Raw genomic sequence first — 13,841 nt, forward strand, 5'->3', positions numbered from 1 at the left:
CAAAGTCATTAGCAGAACTGTTTATTATTTACAACAATGTCATGAAAATAGCGGTACACAGCCATTACCAACCTTTATACCTCATGAAATATTTGACATGAGTGACAATTTTAGTTAACAACCCTGGCTTCAGTTTTGAATAGTTAACATTTTCAACAAGTAACTCGATGGTTTTCAGAGTTCTCACAAGTGCCCCAGGAAACTTCTCAGAGAGCAAAGCCAAGGCAAGGCAGCGATGTAACTCCCGAAGACTGGTGCCAAGCTGGTGGCCAAGAGTTGTGTAGGAACTCTTGCCTACGCTGATGCAAAAATCAGGATACAGAATTAATTTTTCAGTTAAAGTGAAAAGGTCAACTCTCCCTTGTCACATTTTGTCCATCTACTCTTTCCCTCTCTTGAAAGGGAGGGGGTATCTTTCCCACTTACTGAATAGTTAAAACCTAAACTTTTAATCAGTCTTCTGCACGGCTACTTTCTTTAAACAAGTGATAAAAGTTAGTAAAATGTCAGCTTTCATAGCATCCATGCGCTTTCAAACATAGCCATGAAATGCTATCGGACAGCTTTGTCCAAAATTGAAAAACAAGGATGACCTTCCATTAATACGTGAAGACATTTTTGAGAAGGAACAGAAAGTTTGAGAAAAAATTCAAATGAACAGCTAAACTAAATGCCACCATCCTATTCTCAGGCTATGAATCTTATCTCTATTCTTGAAGTTGCATGCTAAACTGCATTATATTACTGCTTCCATCTGAAAATCAGGAACAAAAAGGGATTTTGACGTAGGAAAAATCTATTTCTGGGTGATTGGCTCGTGTCGCCCTATGAAAGTATCCTTAATATCATTCTTTCTAGGCAAAATTAATCTAAAATTACCAGAGAAAAACAAAATTAAGAACTCACTCTATAAAAGAAGTGTCGGTATGAGAATAGGGGCGAGTGGGATCACTACCACGAGTCATTCACCATTTAGACCTTCCAATCTAAAATCCCCACTAGAGAGAGCTGATACTAACGGGTGATGCGGCCGCTACTACTACTACTAGTGACGCCACGGACAGCAGCGCCCCTAGCGGTCATCCTTAATCTATGAACATCTTGTCTTGCAGGGTGGGTAAACAAAGACAGGGTGGGTTTCATAGGGCGACACGAGCCAATCACCCAGAAATAGATTTTTCCTACGTCAAAATCCCTTTTCTGGGCTCAGCTCGTGTCGGCCTATGAAAGAGTACCAGAGAAACAGACAAGATGGGAAAAAGGACAAATGAAAATCAGTTGTAAAAAAGAGGTATATTACAGAATACAAACTAAGTACTTAAAGCTAACTTATCCTAAACAATGACATGATAAAGAAAGCCAACAATATAAAGTACTTAAAATTAACTTATATTAAACATAGTAATATCCAGTAATGCAATGCAAATTAACAAAATAGATTCACTTAAGTAAGGTATTTACATAATATACAAACACATTGTGTCCTACCCTAGCATAAAAATAAGGGTAGGGACACTGAAGTACATTATAAGTACATAGTGTGGATGTCCCTAGCAAAAAAATAAGGGACAATCCACCAATATGATCTCAGCGGCTAAGGCTAGAGTATCCGAGTAGCATGGCGATAGGGTGAGGCATGTTGGATGAGGTAGGTAGAAAGGAGACCTGGATCTATACTATGACTACTATACAGTATCAGGAGAAACAATGTTTCCCGCTGCTACTGCAGAAAATTTTAAAGATTCCAAGGACTTTAGGTAGTGACGTTTAAAGACTGTCGGAGATTTCCATCAGTATACTTTTTAAGATCCTCAAAGTTCATATGGTTGTTGAAAGTAGTTAATTGAGGTGGCTACTCCTCTGATGTCATGTGCTTTTGGAAATGAATCAGGATTGGCTTGTTTAATGAAGTAAAGGATCTGTTGTCTAATTCCTTTTACTGATAAAGTACCACCTTTTTCTCTCATGAAGAGAGAACCTGAGGATCTTGAGGATGTGCGAGATAGAAAGGCTCTTAAAGTTGATACTGGGCAGAGAGAAGGATCTTGCGGAAGTGGGATGACTTTCCAAGGAGCCCACCTTGCAAGAGGATCCTCATTTTTAGCCAAAAAACTACGATCCGGAGCAAGCAGAACTTCTCCTGAAGGAGGAATTCCACATGACCCGCATCTTCTGGATAGAGCCGACAGTTCTGAAATTCTAGCTCCTGAAGCTAGGCTTAATAAGGAATAACGTCTTTTCTAAGAAGCATTATGAATGTACAAGACGAGTTGTCAGTATTTGAGGCTAGTTTGAGGACATCATTTAAGAACCATGAGACTGCAGTAGGCCTTTGAGAGGGTCTAAGTCTAGCACAGGCTTTAGGAATAGACGTAAAGTAAGATTCTGTTAGGTCTATCTGGAAACCCAACTGAAAGATCTTCCTCAAAGCCGATTTATGAGTAGTAATAGTGCTAGCTGCTAAACCTTTTTCAAACAAGGATCTGAAAAAGGATATAGCTAAGTTAACTGTCATGGTTGTAGTGTTTGATTCTTTCAGGAAGGATGCTAATTTTTTAACAGCTGAGTCATATTGTCTAATAGTTGACTCTCTCTTATCTGATTACTAGGAAGAGGATGTTTTGTGGATCAATGTTAGCATCTTTGTAAGCCGCAAACTTCATGAAGTCCATAAAGTTAGGGTCTGAAGAATTCCTGAGGAAGCGAACACAGTCCTCATTTGTACTGATTGCGACAGCTTGGGATTGGGAATACCGTTGAGGTCGGAGACCCAATTCCAAGAAGCAGAGGATACCAGTTGCTCTTGGGCCAGTCTGGAGGCAATCAGAGCTACTAGTCCCTTGAAAGTCCTCAGCTTGCTCAAGACTTTCAAAAAGAAGATTCACTGGAGGAAAGACATAAATTTTCCTCCACTGATTTCCAATTCTAACGAGGCAGTCGGGGTTGGGCATAAGCCAGAAGGGTCCAGGTTGGGGGCCACATAGCAAGGGAGCTTGTGGTTCGCTTGTGAGGCCGAAGAGATCCACTTGGAGACCTGGGACTCTCCGGCATATCCACTGGAATGACCTGTCGTCCAGGACCATTCTGATTCCAGAGGGACCGACCGGGACAAAGCGTCTGCTATCACATTTCTTACCCCCGCCAGGTGAGTGGCGGACAGATGCCATTTGTGTTTGTCTGCTAGTGCAAAGATGGCTATCATGACATGGTTCACATGTTTGGATTTGGACCCTCCTCTGTTGATGCAATGAACTACCACATGGTACTGTTTCCAAAAACCTAGTCGTTTTAGGAATGAGGTGGACCCCTTTTTTTTCGGTGGGGGAGAAGTCTCTTCAGGGTGAAGAAATACTGCCATTGCTTCCAAAACGTTTATGTGGAGCTGGCGGAACTGAACTGACCAAGTCCCCTGAACTTGTTTGAATTGAGAATATTCCCCCCCAACCGGACAGGGATGGCGTCCGTGTGAATGGTTAATACCGGAAGGGGATATTGAGGGGTACCAGTTTGGCCAGGTTCTTCACTTTTGTCCATGGACGGAGTTGATTGCGAAGGATCTGTGGAATTACTGACAACTTGTCTCGAGATTTGGCGTTTGCTCTCGATCGCCAAACTCGGTTTATATCCTTCAGCCTTGCTTTTAGGAGGATGTCTGTCACTGAGGCAAACTGAAGAGAACCTAGGATTCTTTCCTGGTTTCTCCTTGATGTCTGTTTGCATTTGAGAAATTGTTTCACAGACTTGGCTATTTCTTTCCGTTTTTGACCACCGGAATTGACAGATTGTGGGAAGACAAATCCCATTGGATTCCTAGCCACTGAAAACGAGACTCTGGAGTAAGTCTGGATTTTGTCTTGTTTATCTGGAACCCCAGATGTTCCAGAAAGTGAACTACCTTTTTCGTGGCTTTGAGACATTCCTCGACTGTTGGTGCCCAGATCAACCAATCGTCGAGGTATGCTGCTACCATTATCCCTTGAGTTCTCAATTGTTGAACCACCACTTCTGCTATTTTCGTGAATACCCTGGGGGCTACATTCAGACCGAAGGGCATCACTTTGAATGAGAATGTCTGATTTCCTAGTTTGAAGCCTAGGAATGGGCGGAAGTGCCTGGCTATAGGGATATGATAGTATGCGTCTGTAAGATCGATGGAGCATGTGACGGCTCCACGGGGAAGTAAGGTCCTTACTTGCGAGATGGTAAGCATTTTGAACTTGTCGCAACGAATGAAAGAGTTTAGCCTTGACAAGTCTAAGATTACCCTTCTTTTTGTTGAGCCTTTCTTTGGCACGCTGAATAAGCGACCTTGAAATCTTAGATGCTTGACTCTCGCAATAGCTCCTTTCTGAAGGAGTTCCCTTGCGTAATCTGTCAATTCCTTTGATGGTTCCTGATAAAATGATTTGATTGGAGGGGGATCTTTGATCCAACTCCAACCTAATCCCTTGGACACGATGCTCTGTGCCCAATTTGCTGAACCCCCACCTGTGACGGAAGAGGAACAGCCTCCCTCCTACCTGGGGAGCCTCACTGTTGTTGGGCGGGTTGACCTCCGCGCCCTCCTCTGAACTGCCTTCCCCTTGCCGCTCTTCCTGTGCCACGCTGGCGAAAGTGGCCTCTCACTCTGCTACCTCTCGAAAGCCTATTAAAGGGAGGGTAAGCCTGACCTTCATACATAGGGTTGAAGGCCGGCGAGACTGCGTAGGAGGTTGAGGGTTGCGACTGAGGGGACAACAGGAGGATGGGTTGGGCCTGTTTTGAGGTTGATGGTTGTCCCTGTTGGGTAACTGGGACGGCCTGAACGAACTGCTGTTGCTGCTGATGTTTCTGGTAAGGTTGGAACCTTTTACCAGACTTCTTGAGTTTCTTACCAGCAGCAGGGGCGGATTCTTGTTTCCTCTTAGAGAAGATGCCCCACCTAGCTCTAAGGCTCTGGTTGAGCCTAGCAGCCTCATGGTGCACCTCATTCACAGCGGACTCTGGGAAGAGGTCCGCCCCCCACATGCTGGAAGCCAGGAGTCTATTAGGTTCGTGCCTAATAGTGCACTCCTGCAGAACGTGCTTTCGGCAGTTCCTCCTAGCTTGGAAGAAGTCGAAAGCATCCGTCTGAACTGTTTGGAGCTGAGACTTGGCCAGAATCTTAAATAGCGGTTCTGTGCCATACGATAGTGCCGCGGCCAATCTCAGTGATAATTAAGGAGTTGAGGGACCTCCCAAACCTAGTTCGAGCATCGAACTCTGCCTGGATCAAAGTATCAGGCAGCCTTGGAAGCTTTTCGCCAAACTGGTCCATTGCGCAGTCTGGTTTAAGCTTACCAAGCGTGAATGTGGCAGGCAAGTTCTCCCACAATTCTCCGAAGGCTGGAAAGAGCGGAGAAGTAGAATCCGCTTCCCTCAGCTGTGGCATGGGGCTCATCCTTGAGGACTGCCTGAAGAGTCGCTTCCACTATTTTTGGTAGCGAACGGAAGAGAAGCCTCCTCCTCCGTCGCAAAAATAGAGAAAGGACTCTTGAAAGCCTGGAGCTTAGTGTTGGTACACTCCCAGTTCCTCCAGGCAGTGAACCCATTCCCGCTGTGGCGTGCTCTCTACTATAAATAGCAACGTTTTTCTATCGGGAAAATCTTTTGTCCTCCCTAGGTGGGGCCGGGCCCCCGCGGTACGGTCAGCCTAGCACTATCCAATGAAAGGCTGAGTCAATCCCGGAGGATAAAACTGGAAGTCCTCAATCCTTCGAGTTCCACACTCCGGGACAGAGATCATACCGTCCTTGAATGGAGCGTAAGCGGCCACTCTCCATGGGTTATCCATGGAGAAGGCTGGGTAGCGACTCATAAGGAGGTAGCTGGAGAATGCCAGCACCTGCTACTGGGGAGATTGGATGAGGAGCCTGAGAAAGCCCAGCTACTCGGTCCTCATTCTCTCAAACTCTGTTAGAGAGATCTTGGATGGATTGGCCCGACTGACTAAGGGTGTTTGACAGCTGCGCAAACATCTGTTCAAACTTGGTTCCGAGGGCGGAGAACCTGCGAGCCTACCATCTCTCCTACCTGTTGCATCACCACTGCTGAGAAGGCAGTGGGATCAAAGGCGCTCGGTCCCGCTACTCCAACCGGCGTTGCCGGAGTGGATGCGGTGGAGGCCGGAGAAGGCATTGGCTCAGCTGGAGCGCGAGCCTTCTCCTTAGAAGCCTTGCTTCTAGAGCTCTTGGAGTACGAAGAGCTCGGCTTAGCCTTCACCGCGTCAGCACAGGAAGTCGAAGACTTCTTTACTGAAGAAGACGACGACGACTTCTTAGAAAGTCGTCTTATGGAGGGTCTTCTGTTCTCTCTGTCCCTTCACCTTTGGGGGTGGGGGACAGAGAGAGCAGGGCAGGGATCTCAGATCCCGTAAAGCCTTGAAAAGAAGCAGTAGAAGGGACAGGAGAAGATCCAGGAGCGCCCAAGGAAAGACTTGGGCGCCCGACACACCTACCTCAACCAACAAATCCTCGCCCTACCGCCATAAAGGTTCGATGTTCAGGTCCAAAGTTGCGACGTCTGGGACCAGGCTCGTGCGTGGCCACTGACCCGAACGACTGCTGCACCTCTTGCTGTATGGAAGCGATGAGAGGGGCTGCTGAGATAGGATCAACGTAGCTGTTGAGTTGCCGCCGGGGAAGATCTGAACGGCCAGCTTCTTATCTAAGATGTACGGCTGGCCCTTGGCGGCGTTCTTCACGAAGCCGCCCACCCAAGCCTTCAGGGTTGCTAGGGCGACTTCCTTCACGGCGGCAGCCTGAAAGAGAAGGCGAAATGAAGCTTCTAGTGGCGGGGACGGGTTTAACAAGCTTATGACTAAGTGTTATTAGTAATACGATAAAGAAGTCTAAAATCGACTTACCCCCCCCACCAGCTGACTGACAAGGTCATAGCAAATGGTGCAGGCTTCTGGGTGCCAGACGATCTGGTGTTGTGGGTCGTGGCACACGGGGCGTGAGTCCTGCACTCATCGTGGGCGTAGGGGTCGTACAGCGTCGCGTTACACCCCAGGACCTGACAGTTGGTAGCCTGTAAGTGGAAAGATACATAAGTATCAGGAGAACACTTACCTTACAGCCTAACAATTGCTCCGCTGCATGCCGGAGCGTGAAAGTTAGATTAAAACCAGAGCCCCGCCATAATACGTGTGGTAACTAGTCGTTGGAGTTGTCTAAGGCTACGCCGGAGACAAGAGAAAATATCCAACCAGGTGTGGTGGTGAGCTTATGAACCACGACGGAGAACGACGGAGATGGTATACACACAGTTAGATAATACTAAAATTCACCGTAAATTAAATTAGGGTAGCATCCTTATATTTATAACGAAATATATAAATCTTTTCCCCGTCTACTAGAAGAGTGCCCGGGTAAGAAGCAATGCTCTCCTCCGGTAGCGGGAAAAAGGCAGGATATAGTAGGCAAGCAATAGACCACTAGTAGTGACCACCCGCCCGCTGGCGGAGCCAGACGAACTATAACCAAAGGGGGTTCCGCTGCCAGCGGAGGCTCCGTTCCGTTTACAGTAGGGGAAAGGTGGGACTGAGCAATGGGGGGGGGGTTTCCGGCGTGACGCGGCGGGAGAGAGAGAGGGGGGGGTGGCCTACTCCTCCCCGTCCCAACAACTACCCGCTCGGTGACCCGGTACCCGAGACAAGTGGTCGCCCTATACCCCAGCTGGGAGGAACCCCTGGCCTCCTCAGAGAAAGAGGGAGGAAGGCTACTGAGGTTGTCATGGTAACCAAGGGGTCCCCCAGACCCCTCCCTATACCTGGGTAGGGAGGGAAGGGGAAGGGTAAGGTGCTATGGAACACGTGACCGCAAGTGGCCTAAGCCGCGATAAGCAACACAACCGTGGAAGGGCCACGTGAACCAGACTGTACCAACGCATGGGACATGCACCTAGGCTAGCCTAACACCCTAAATAAAACTAAAATTACATCGTAAAAGGTGAAAAGACACTTTTAGCAAAAGAAAAATAAGCCCAGGAGGAGGCAACTGTTCCGAGGAACAGTTGACTACTCGGAGCCAGCGATAGCCGATGAAGAGCACGAGCCGGGATGATGGCCAGCAAACACAGAATAGCCCTAAATACCAAACTAAGAGAAATGGTAAAAGGGCTGACTAGCTATAAAAACGATGTAAAAAAACGATGAACGTGATATAGTAAGCGCCCATAAGTATAGGAAGTTCCCAGTATGGAAGACCGGGAATTCTTAACATGAGGCAGCATGGCGCCGCCACGAGTCGACCGGGAAACCGTATATGACCTATTAGAAGGAAAATACTGGTCCCTGGAAGACTAAAATACGGTAAAATACTACTTATGAGGCACTTAACTTAGCCGATGCGATGGCAGCACATTCCATGGTGAATAAGGAGATAAATCCAAAGATAAGATAACACGGCACGAAAGAAAAAAGCGTACAACATGTACCGTCTAATAATTAAGGATGTCCGCTAGGGGCGCTGCTGTCCGTGGCGTCACTAGTAGTAGTAGTAGCGGCCGCATCACCCGTTAGTATCAGCTCTCTTCTAGTGGGGATTTTAGATTGGAAGGTCTAAATGGTGAATGGACTCGTGGTAGTTGATCCCACTCGGGCCCCTATTCTCATACCGACACTTCTTTTATAGAGTAGAGTTCTTAATTTTGTTTTTCTCTGGTAATTTTAGATTAATTTTGCCTAGAAAGAATGATATTAAGGATACTTTCATAGGCCGACACGAGCTGAGCCCAGAAAGGCTATTTTGCAACCTAAATATAAGGCAAGGCAAAAGTATCAAGACATAAAATGTATGAAAGAAGACTAAATGGATTAAGGGCAAGAACAAATATACAGGACATACAGCCAATGATGTGACTACATAAAATATACAATATCCTCACATTACTCACTTGTCCACAGCAAAGGTCAGAACCTGAGATGAGTCAAGGAGGAAAGTGTTTATGACTTGCAGTGAGGCCATTCGAACCAAAGGTGATGGATCTTTTAGAACGCTGGTCATCAAAGACGGATTCTGACACATGAGGGGAGGCCAGTAGCTAAACTTATGTTGTTTTCCCACTTTCTATAAAAGGAAAATTATATCAGCAAAACAATTTGTAAGAAGGATAAGAATGAAGGCAAAAAATTTTTGGTAATTCAGGTTTTAAATCTTTAGATCTCAAAACAAAGTTCTACAACTCCCTAACAAAAAATCATCTCTTTTTCAGCACATGCTATTTATTTAATGTTTTTTTTAAAGCAGCATCCAAAGACTTCAGCAGTACATCTTGAAATAAAAGATACTGGAACCAATGGCTGAACTTGGTGATGTATCAGAAGTTCTTTGTCTATTTTTGGAAGTCCTGAGCAATAAGTAAATACTTTCTCTTTTTAAAAAGGGTAAAACTTCAATCTTCCTAAAAAGAAGGATTAACGAATGTCTTGCCCTTTTTAATATAGAGTACATTTTATATTTACTCATTCCTCTTTTACTATCCATGTGGATAAGAAAAAAAAGCATTGGTAAAAAAGTAAGCAAAGTTCATTTTTCAAATGAAGAGGAACTAAGAAAGTTTCACGTGCATGACCACCCATTACAATTTCATATGAAAAAAATGACAATTTGTCCAAAATTGCATTTTTCCTAACTATACAAACCTGAGGTCCTTTTACAATAGGAAGGTACTAGCGGCAGCTGGATAGGTCGTAAGCTTTCGAACAAGGGGTTCGGTAGTAACTGCTTGTCCGACAGGCCTCGCGCGCGCGCGACTGGGAGGTAAACAAATCACTTTTGCTTTTGGCCCAAGCAAAAACTGCAGAGTGAGGGTGGCAGAGGTGGGACTATGTGTAAAAGGACCTCAGGTTTGTATAGTTAGGAAAAATGCAATTTTGGACAAATTGTCATTTGTTCCGACACGGCATACAAACCTTCGGTCCTTTTACAATAGGAAGACTCACTTCTTGGTGGGAGGAATCTGAGTCTTTTGTGAACAGACTGGTGTTCGCCCAACCTTGGAATGCCTCCCTGGTCGTAAGAGCGAGGGAGGGATCCAAGCCTCTGTCCGATTGATCGGGGTGTGCACCGCAGGATCAATGGTCAGACCTCTGGACCAAGTACTAAGAGAGAGGCAAGCGTATCTCTTCGTACCAGCAAACAAGAACAAGTTCCTATTTGCAAGAGGCAACATAAGGTTATGGTTTGACTCTTGTTGGCATCCCACTTCCCCCCCCTTGTAGGAGGGGGAAAGTGGTGGATATTCGCTCCCATCCCTAGTGAAAGGGATAGGATGGGCTCTGTCGAGTAGCTCACCGGCATCTCGTCCTTATCCAGCAAGGTGATGACCGTATCCCTCTACCCACAGGTAGAGGGAGAAAAAGATAGGAAGAGAAGCCAGTCACTCTCTCTATTCACCTTATCTATTCTTACAGTCACACCAGGACTCGATGCTGTTCAGCCTGCTAGGGTCTGGGTTAGCTACACAACGTGTTGAGCAGCCACACGGGTCCCAAGGAAAAACGATCCAAGGACCTGTGGGCAATATCCAAAAGGTAGAAGGAGGTGCCAGTGGTCTGGTTGTACCAGACCCTGCCTTCAGTACCTGCGCCACGGAGAAGTTCTTGTGTAACTCGAGGGATGTACTTCTAGGTCTTCTTGGTGCTGACGAAGAGTCTTCAACACACAGCCTGGGATGTCGAGTTTCTTCAGAAAGCGCGGTCGCGCTTTCACAGGACAAAGCAGCATCTCCTTCGCATCGAAGGCGGTGAAGTCCATTAGGGAGGGGATTGTGAAGGACTCTAACCGATCGTCAGGAACCGAAGGGTTCTGAGTCTTCGCTACGAAGTCGGTACGAAATCGAGCGTCACGAATCCCCATCCCCTGGATGCTTGACTTCGCAGGAAAAGTCATGCAATTACCTCAGAGGAAAAGAAGGGAATGGTCGTATGACCTATCCCTCTTCTCGACTTCGGTGATGTCCTGTACCCATACTGGTCTATCCGTCTGCAGCGAAGTGTCTCACATTCTTTTTCCTATCCCCATGCAGTGAAGTTCTTCTCGGTAGTGGATAGGACACCGACACTCAATGGTGGGTGTCGATGGTATGGGGTACTGTGACAAGCTATTAAAACGAAGTAATGATTGCTTTGTAACAACAGAACTAAGTCAACAGCGTAGTTTCGTAACTGACTCGGGAGCTTCTGACAGCTGCCTACTGACTGCGTTTGGAAGGAGGCAAGTTGTCCAAGCATCCGAGCAAGTACGTGACCTTCGCCTTAAAAGGGTTATGCCAAGAGACTAAACAAATAATTTGTTCGTCACCGATGCCAGAAGGCGAGGTGATGATTCTCTTAAGGCATGTGCCCCAACAGGCGAAAGTCAATTGCCATTCTAGAGACCGAGGTCCCTCATGGCAAGATATCTCATAGTATAGTTGATTTCTCAGCTAAGGAGAAACAACACTGTGTGTTGAAGACGAAGGTGTACAGAAAAAGCAACCTACGTCTTCACAGCTGAACCGAGAGGAAGGAGTTCTCAAGATTTCTGCAACCTGTGCACAAAGAACTGATAACGCTAAATCCGGCTATTCATTGCTGTCCGGTGAGGATCGTAGTTGCAATAAAAGCGGAGCGCTTTTCAGTAATGAAGAGACAGGGGGGGAAATACTGCCTGAAGAACTGCTTCTCATGGGCTGAACATTTGAAAGTAGAGCTGTCAGGTCGGAGAGTAGGCGATGTCTTCTGATACATCTGTTTAATTCGGCGAGCAATGAATATTGCACACCTACGAATACGAAGATATTTTGAAGACAAACTCAGATGTCTGCAAAAATCATTCGCAATTATCGCGGTGCGATGCAGCGGGAGACTAGTACAGACTTCTGTTACCATGCGGTAAACAGAAAGATGAAAGAGTCCAAGAGATATCTGTTGAAAATTCTCGCAATGTCGAAGGCGATGAAATCGAGCGTCACAGCAGTAGATGGTCCTTCATTATTGCGAGAATCCCCGTTAATCAGAGACCTAAGTCCATGATTGTTGGGCAGAGATACGGTTCGGTAGTCAATCAAACCAGGGGAGAGAGAGACGTAACCGACCGTGCATCTCCGAGACCTAGCTGATACTGAGCTGCTATCAGGCAGTTCAATACGCAGTAGCTCTCGGTGACTCGTCATCCTGAGTTGCCAGGTAATCCATTATTCCACGAAGGAATGCGTTCGGCTAGAACCATCGAGCATAAAGAATACGCTCGAGCAATTATATTTAAACGAAACGGATTTCGGTAAATACAAAAGCTGATTTGGTGTTGTCATGACAATACCAAGTATCTAAAATCGAAACTGATAACTGCTGGGAGGTTGCAGGCAACCCCGAGTTGCAGTTCAATTAAGATACAATTCGTCTCGGTCACAAACCGTAGAGTTAACTACGGTATGCGCCTACCCCCCGGACAATTCAACTGTTAAAAGAATTTGTTCGTCACCGATGCCAGAAGGCGAGGTGATGATTCTCTTAAGGCATGTGCCCAACAGGCGAAAGTCAATTGCCTTCTAGAGACCGAGGTCCCTCATGGCAAGATATCTCATAGTATAGTTGATTCTCAGCTAAGGAGAAACAACACTATGTGTCGTTGAAGACGAAGGTGTACAGAAAATGCAACCTACGTCTTCACAGCTGAACCGAGAGAAGGATTCTCAAGATTCTGCACCTGTGCTACAAACACTGAGAACGCTAACCGCTATTCATTGCTGTCCAGTGAGGATCGTAGTTGCAATGAAAGCGGAGCGCTTTTCAGTAATGAAGACACAGGGAAATACTGCCTGAAGAACTGCTTCTCATGGGCTGAACATTTGGAAGTAGAACTGTCAGGTCGGAGAGTAGGCGATGTCTTCTGACACATCTGTTAATTCGGGGCGAACAATGAATAATTGCACACCTACGAATACGAGATATTTTGAAGACAAACTCAGATGTCTGCAAAAATCATTCGCATTATCGCGGTGCGATGCAGCGGGCGACTAGTACAGACTTCTGTTACCGTGCGGTAAACAGAAAGATGAAAGAGTCCAAGAGATATCTCTGTTGAAAATTCTCGCAATGTCGAAGGCGATGAAATCGAGCGTCACAGCAGTAGATGGTCCTTCATTATTGCGAGAATCCCCGTTAATCAGAGACCTAAGTCCATGATTGTTGGGCAGAGATACGGTTCGGTAGTCAATCAAACCAGGGGAGAGAGAGACGTTACTGACCGTCCATCTCCGAGACCTAGCTGATACTGAGCTGCTGTGCTATCAGGCAGTTCAATACGCAGTAGCTCTCGGTGACTCGTCATCCTGAGTTGCCAGGTAATCCATTATTCCACGAAGGAATGCGTTCGGCTAGAACCATCGAGCATAAAGAATATGCTCGAGCAATTATATTAAACGAAAAACGGATTTCGGTAAATACAAAAGCTGATTTGGTGTTGTCATGACAATACCAAGTATCTAAAATCGAAAACTGATAACTGCTGGGAGGTTGCAGGCAACCCCGAGTTGCAGTTCAATTAAGATACAATTCGTCTCGGTCACAAACCGTAGAGTTAACTACGGTATGCGCCTACCCCCCGGACAATTCAACTGTTAAAAGAATCATGTCGCGAGGGTAATATACGTAGTATATTTTGTAGTTCTGTACAACGACCTCCATCCTAAATTCTTTTCCCCTCGAGAAAGGAATAGGATTGGAGATCGACCGCCTCGTTCTCTAGTCAAGAGAGTGAAGGAGAAGTCTTTCCCAAAGGAAAGCTTCAATGGTGAACAGAATACCGAAGACGATAGTTCAAGCCAAACTGGAAGTT

The 13,841-nt window shown here is 46.1% G+C and overlaps 2 protein-coding genes across 3 annotated transcripts in view; both read right to left on the reverse strand.

Annotated features, from left to right (window-relative positions):
* LOC135199477 (leucine carboxyl methyltransferase 1-like) overlaps positions 1 to 13,841 on the reverse strand; it is a 344,037-nt gene that overhangs the window by 185,913 nt on the left and 144,283 nt on the right. The gene's annotated exons all lie outside the window — the stretch shown is intronic.
* Positions 1 to 13,841, reverse strand: part of LOC135199472 (HEAT repeat-containing protein 6-like) — a 138,267-nt gene that overhangs the window by 62,145 nt on the left and 62,281 nt on the right. For both annotated transcript variants that reach the window (XM_064227562.1, XM_064227561.1), the window contains exons 6-7: positions 8,917 to 9,089; positions 73 to 299 (exon numbers count right to left, since the gene is read on the reverse strand). In XM_064227562.1, coding sequence (XP_064083632.1) covers positions 73 to 299; positions 8,917 to 9,089 — 400 coding nt within the window. The remainder of the gene's footprint in view (positions 1 to 72; positions 300 to 8,916; positions 9,090 to 13,841) is intronic.

This window comes from Macrobrachium nipponense, chromosome 25, assembly GCF_015104395.2.
Source record: "Macrobrachium nipponense isolate FS-2020 chromosome 25, ASM1510439v2, whole genome shotgun sequence".
NCBI classification, from domain to species: domain Eukaryota; kingdom Metazoa; phylum Arthropoda; class Malacostraca; order Decapoda; family Palaemonidae; genus Macrobrachium; species Macrobrachium nipponense.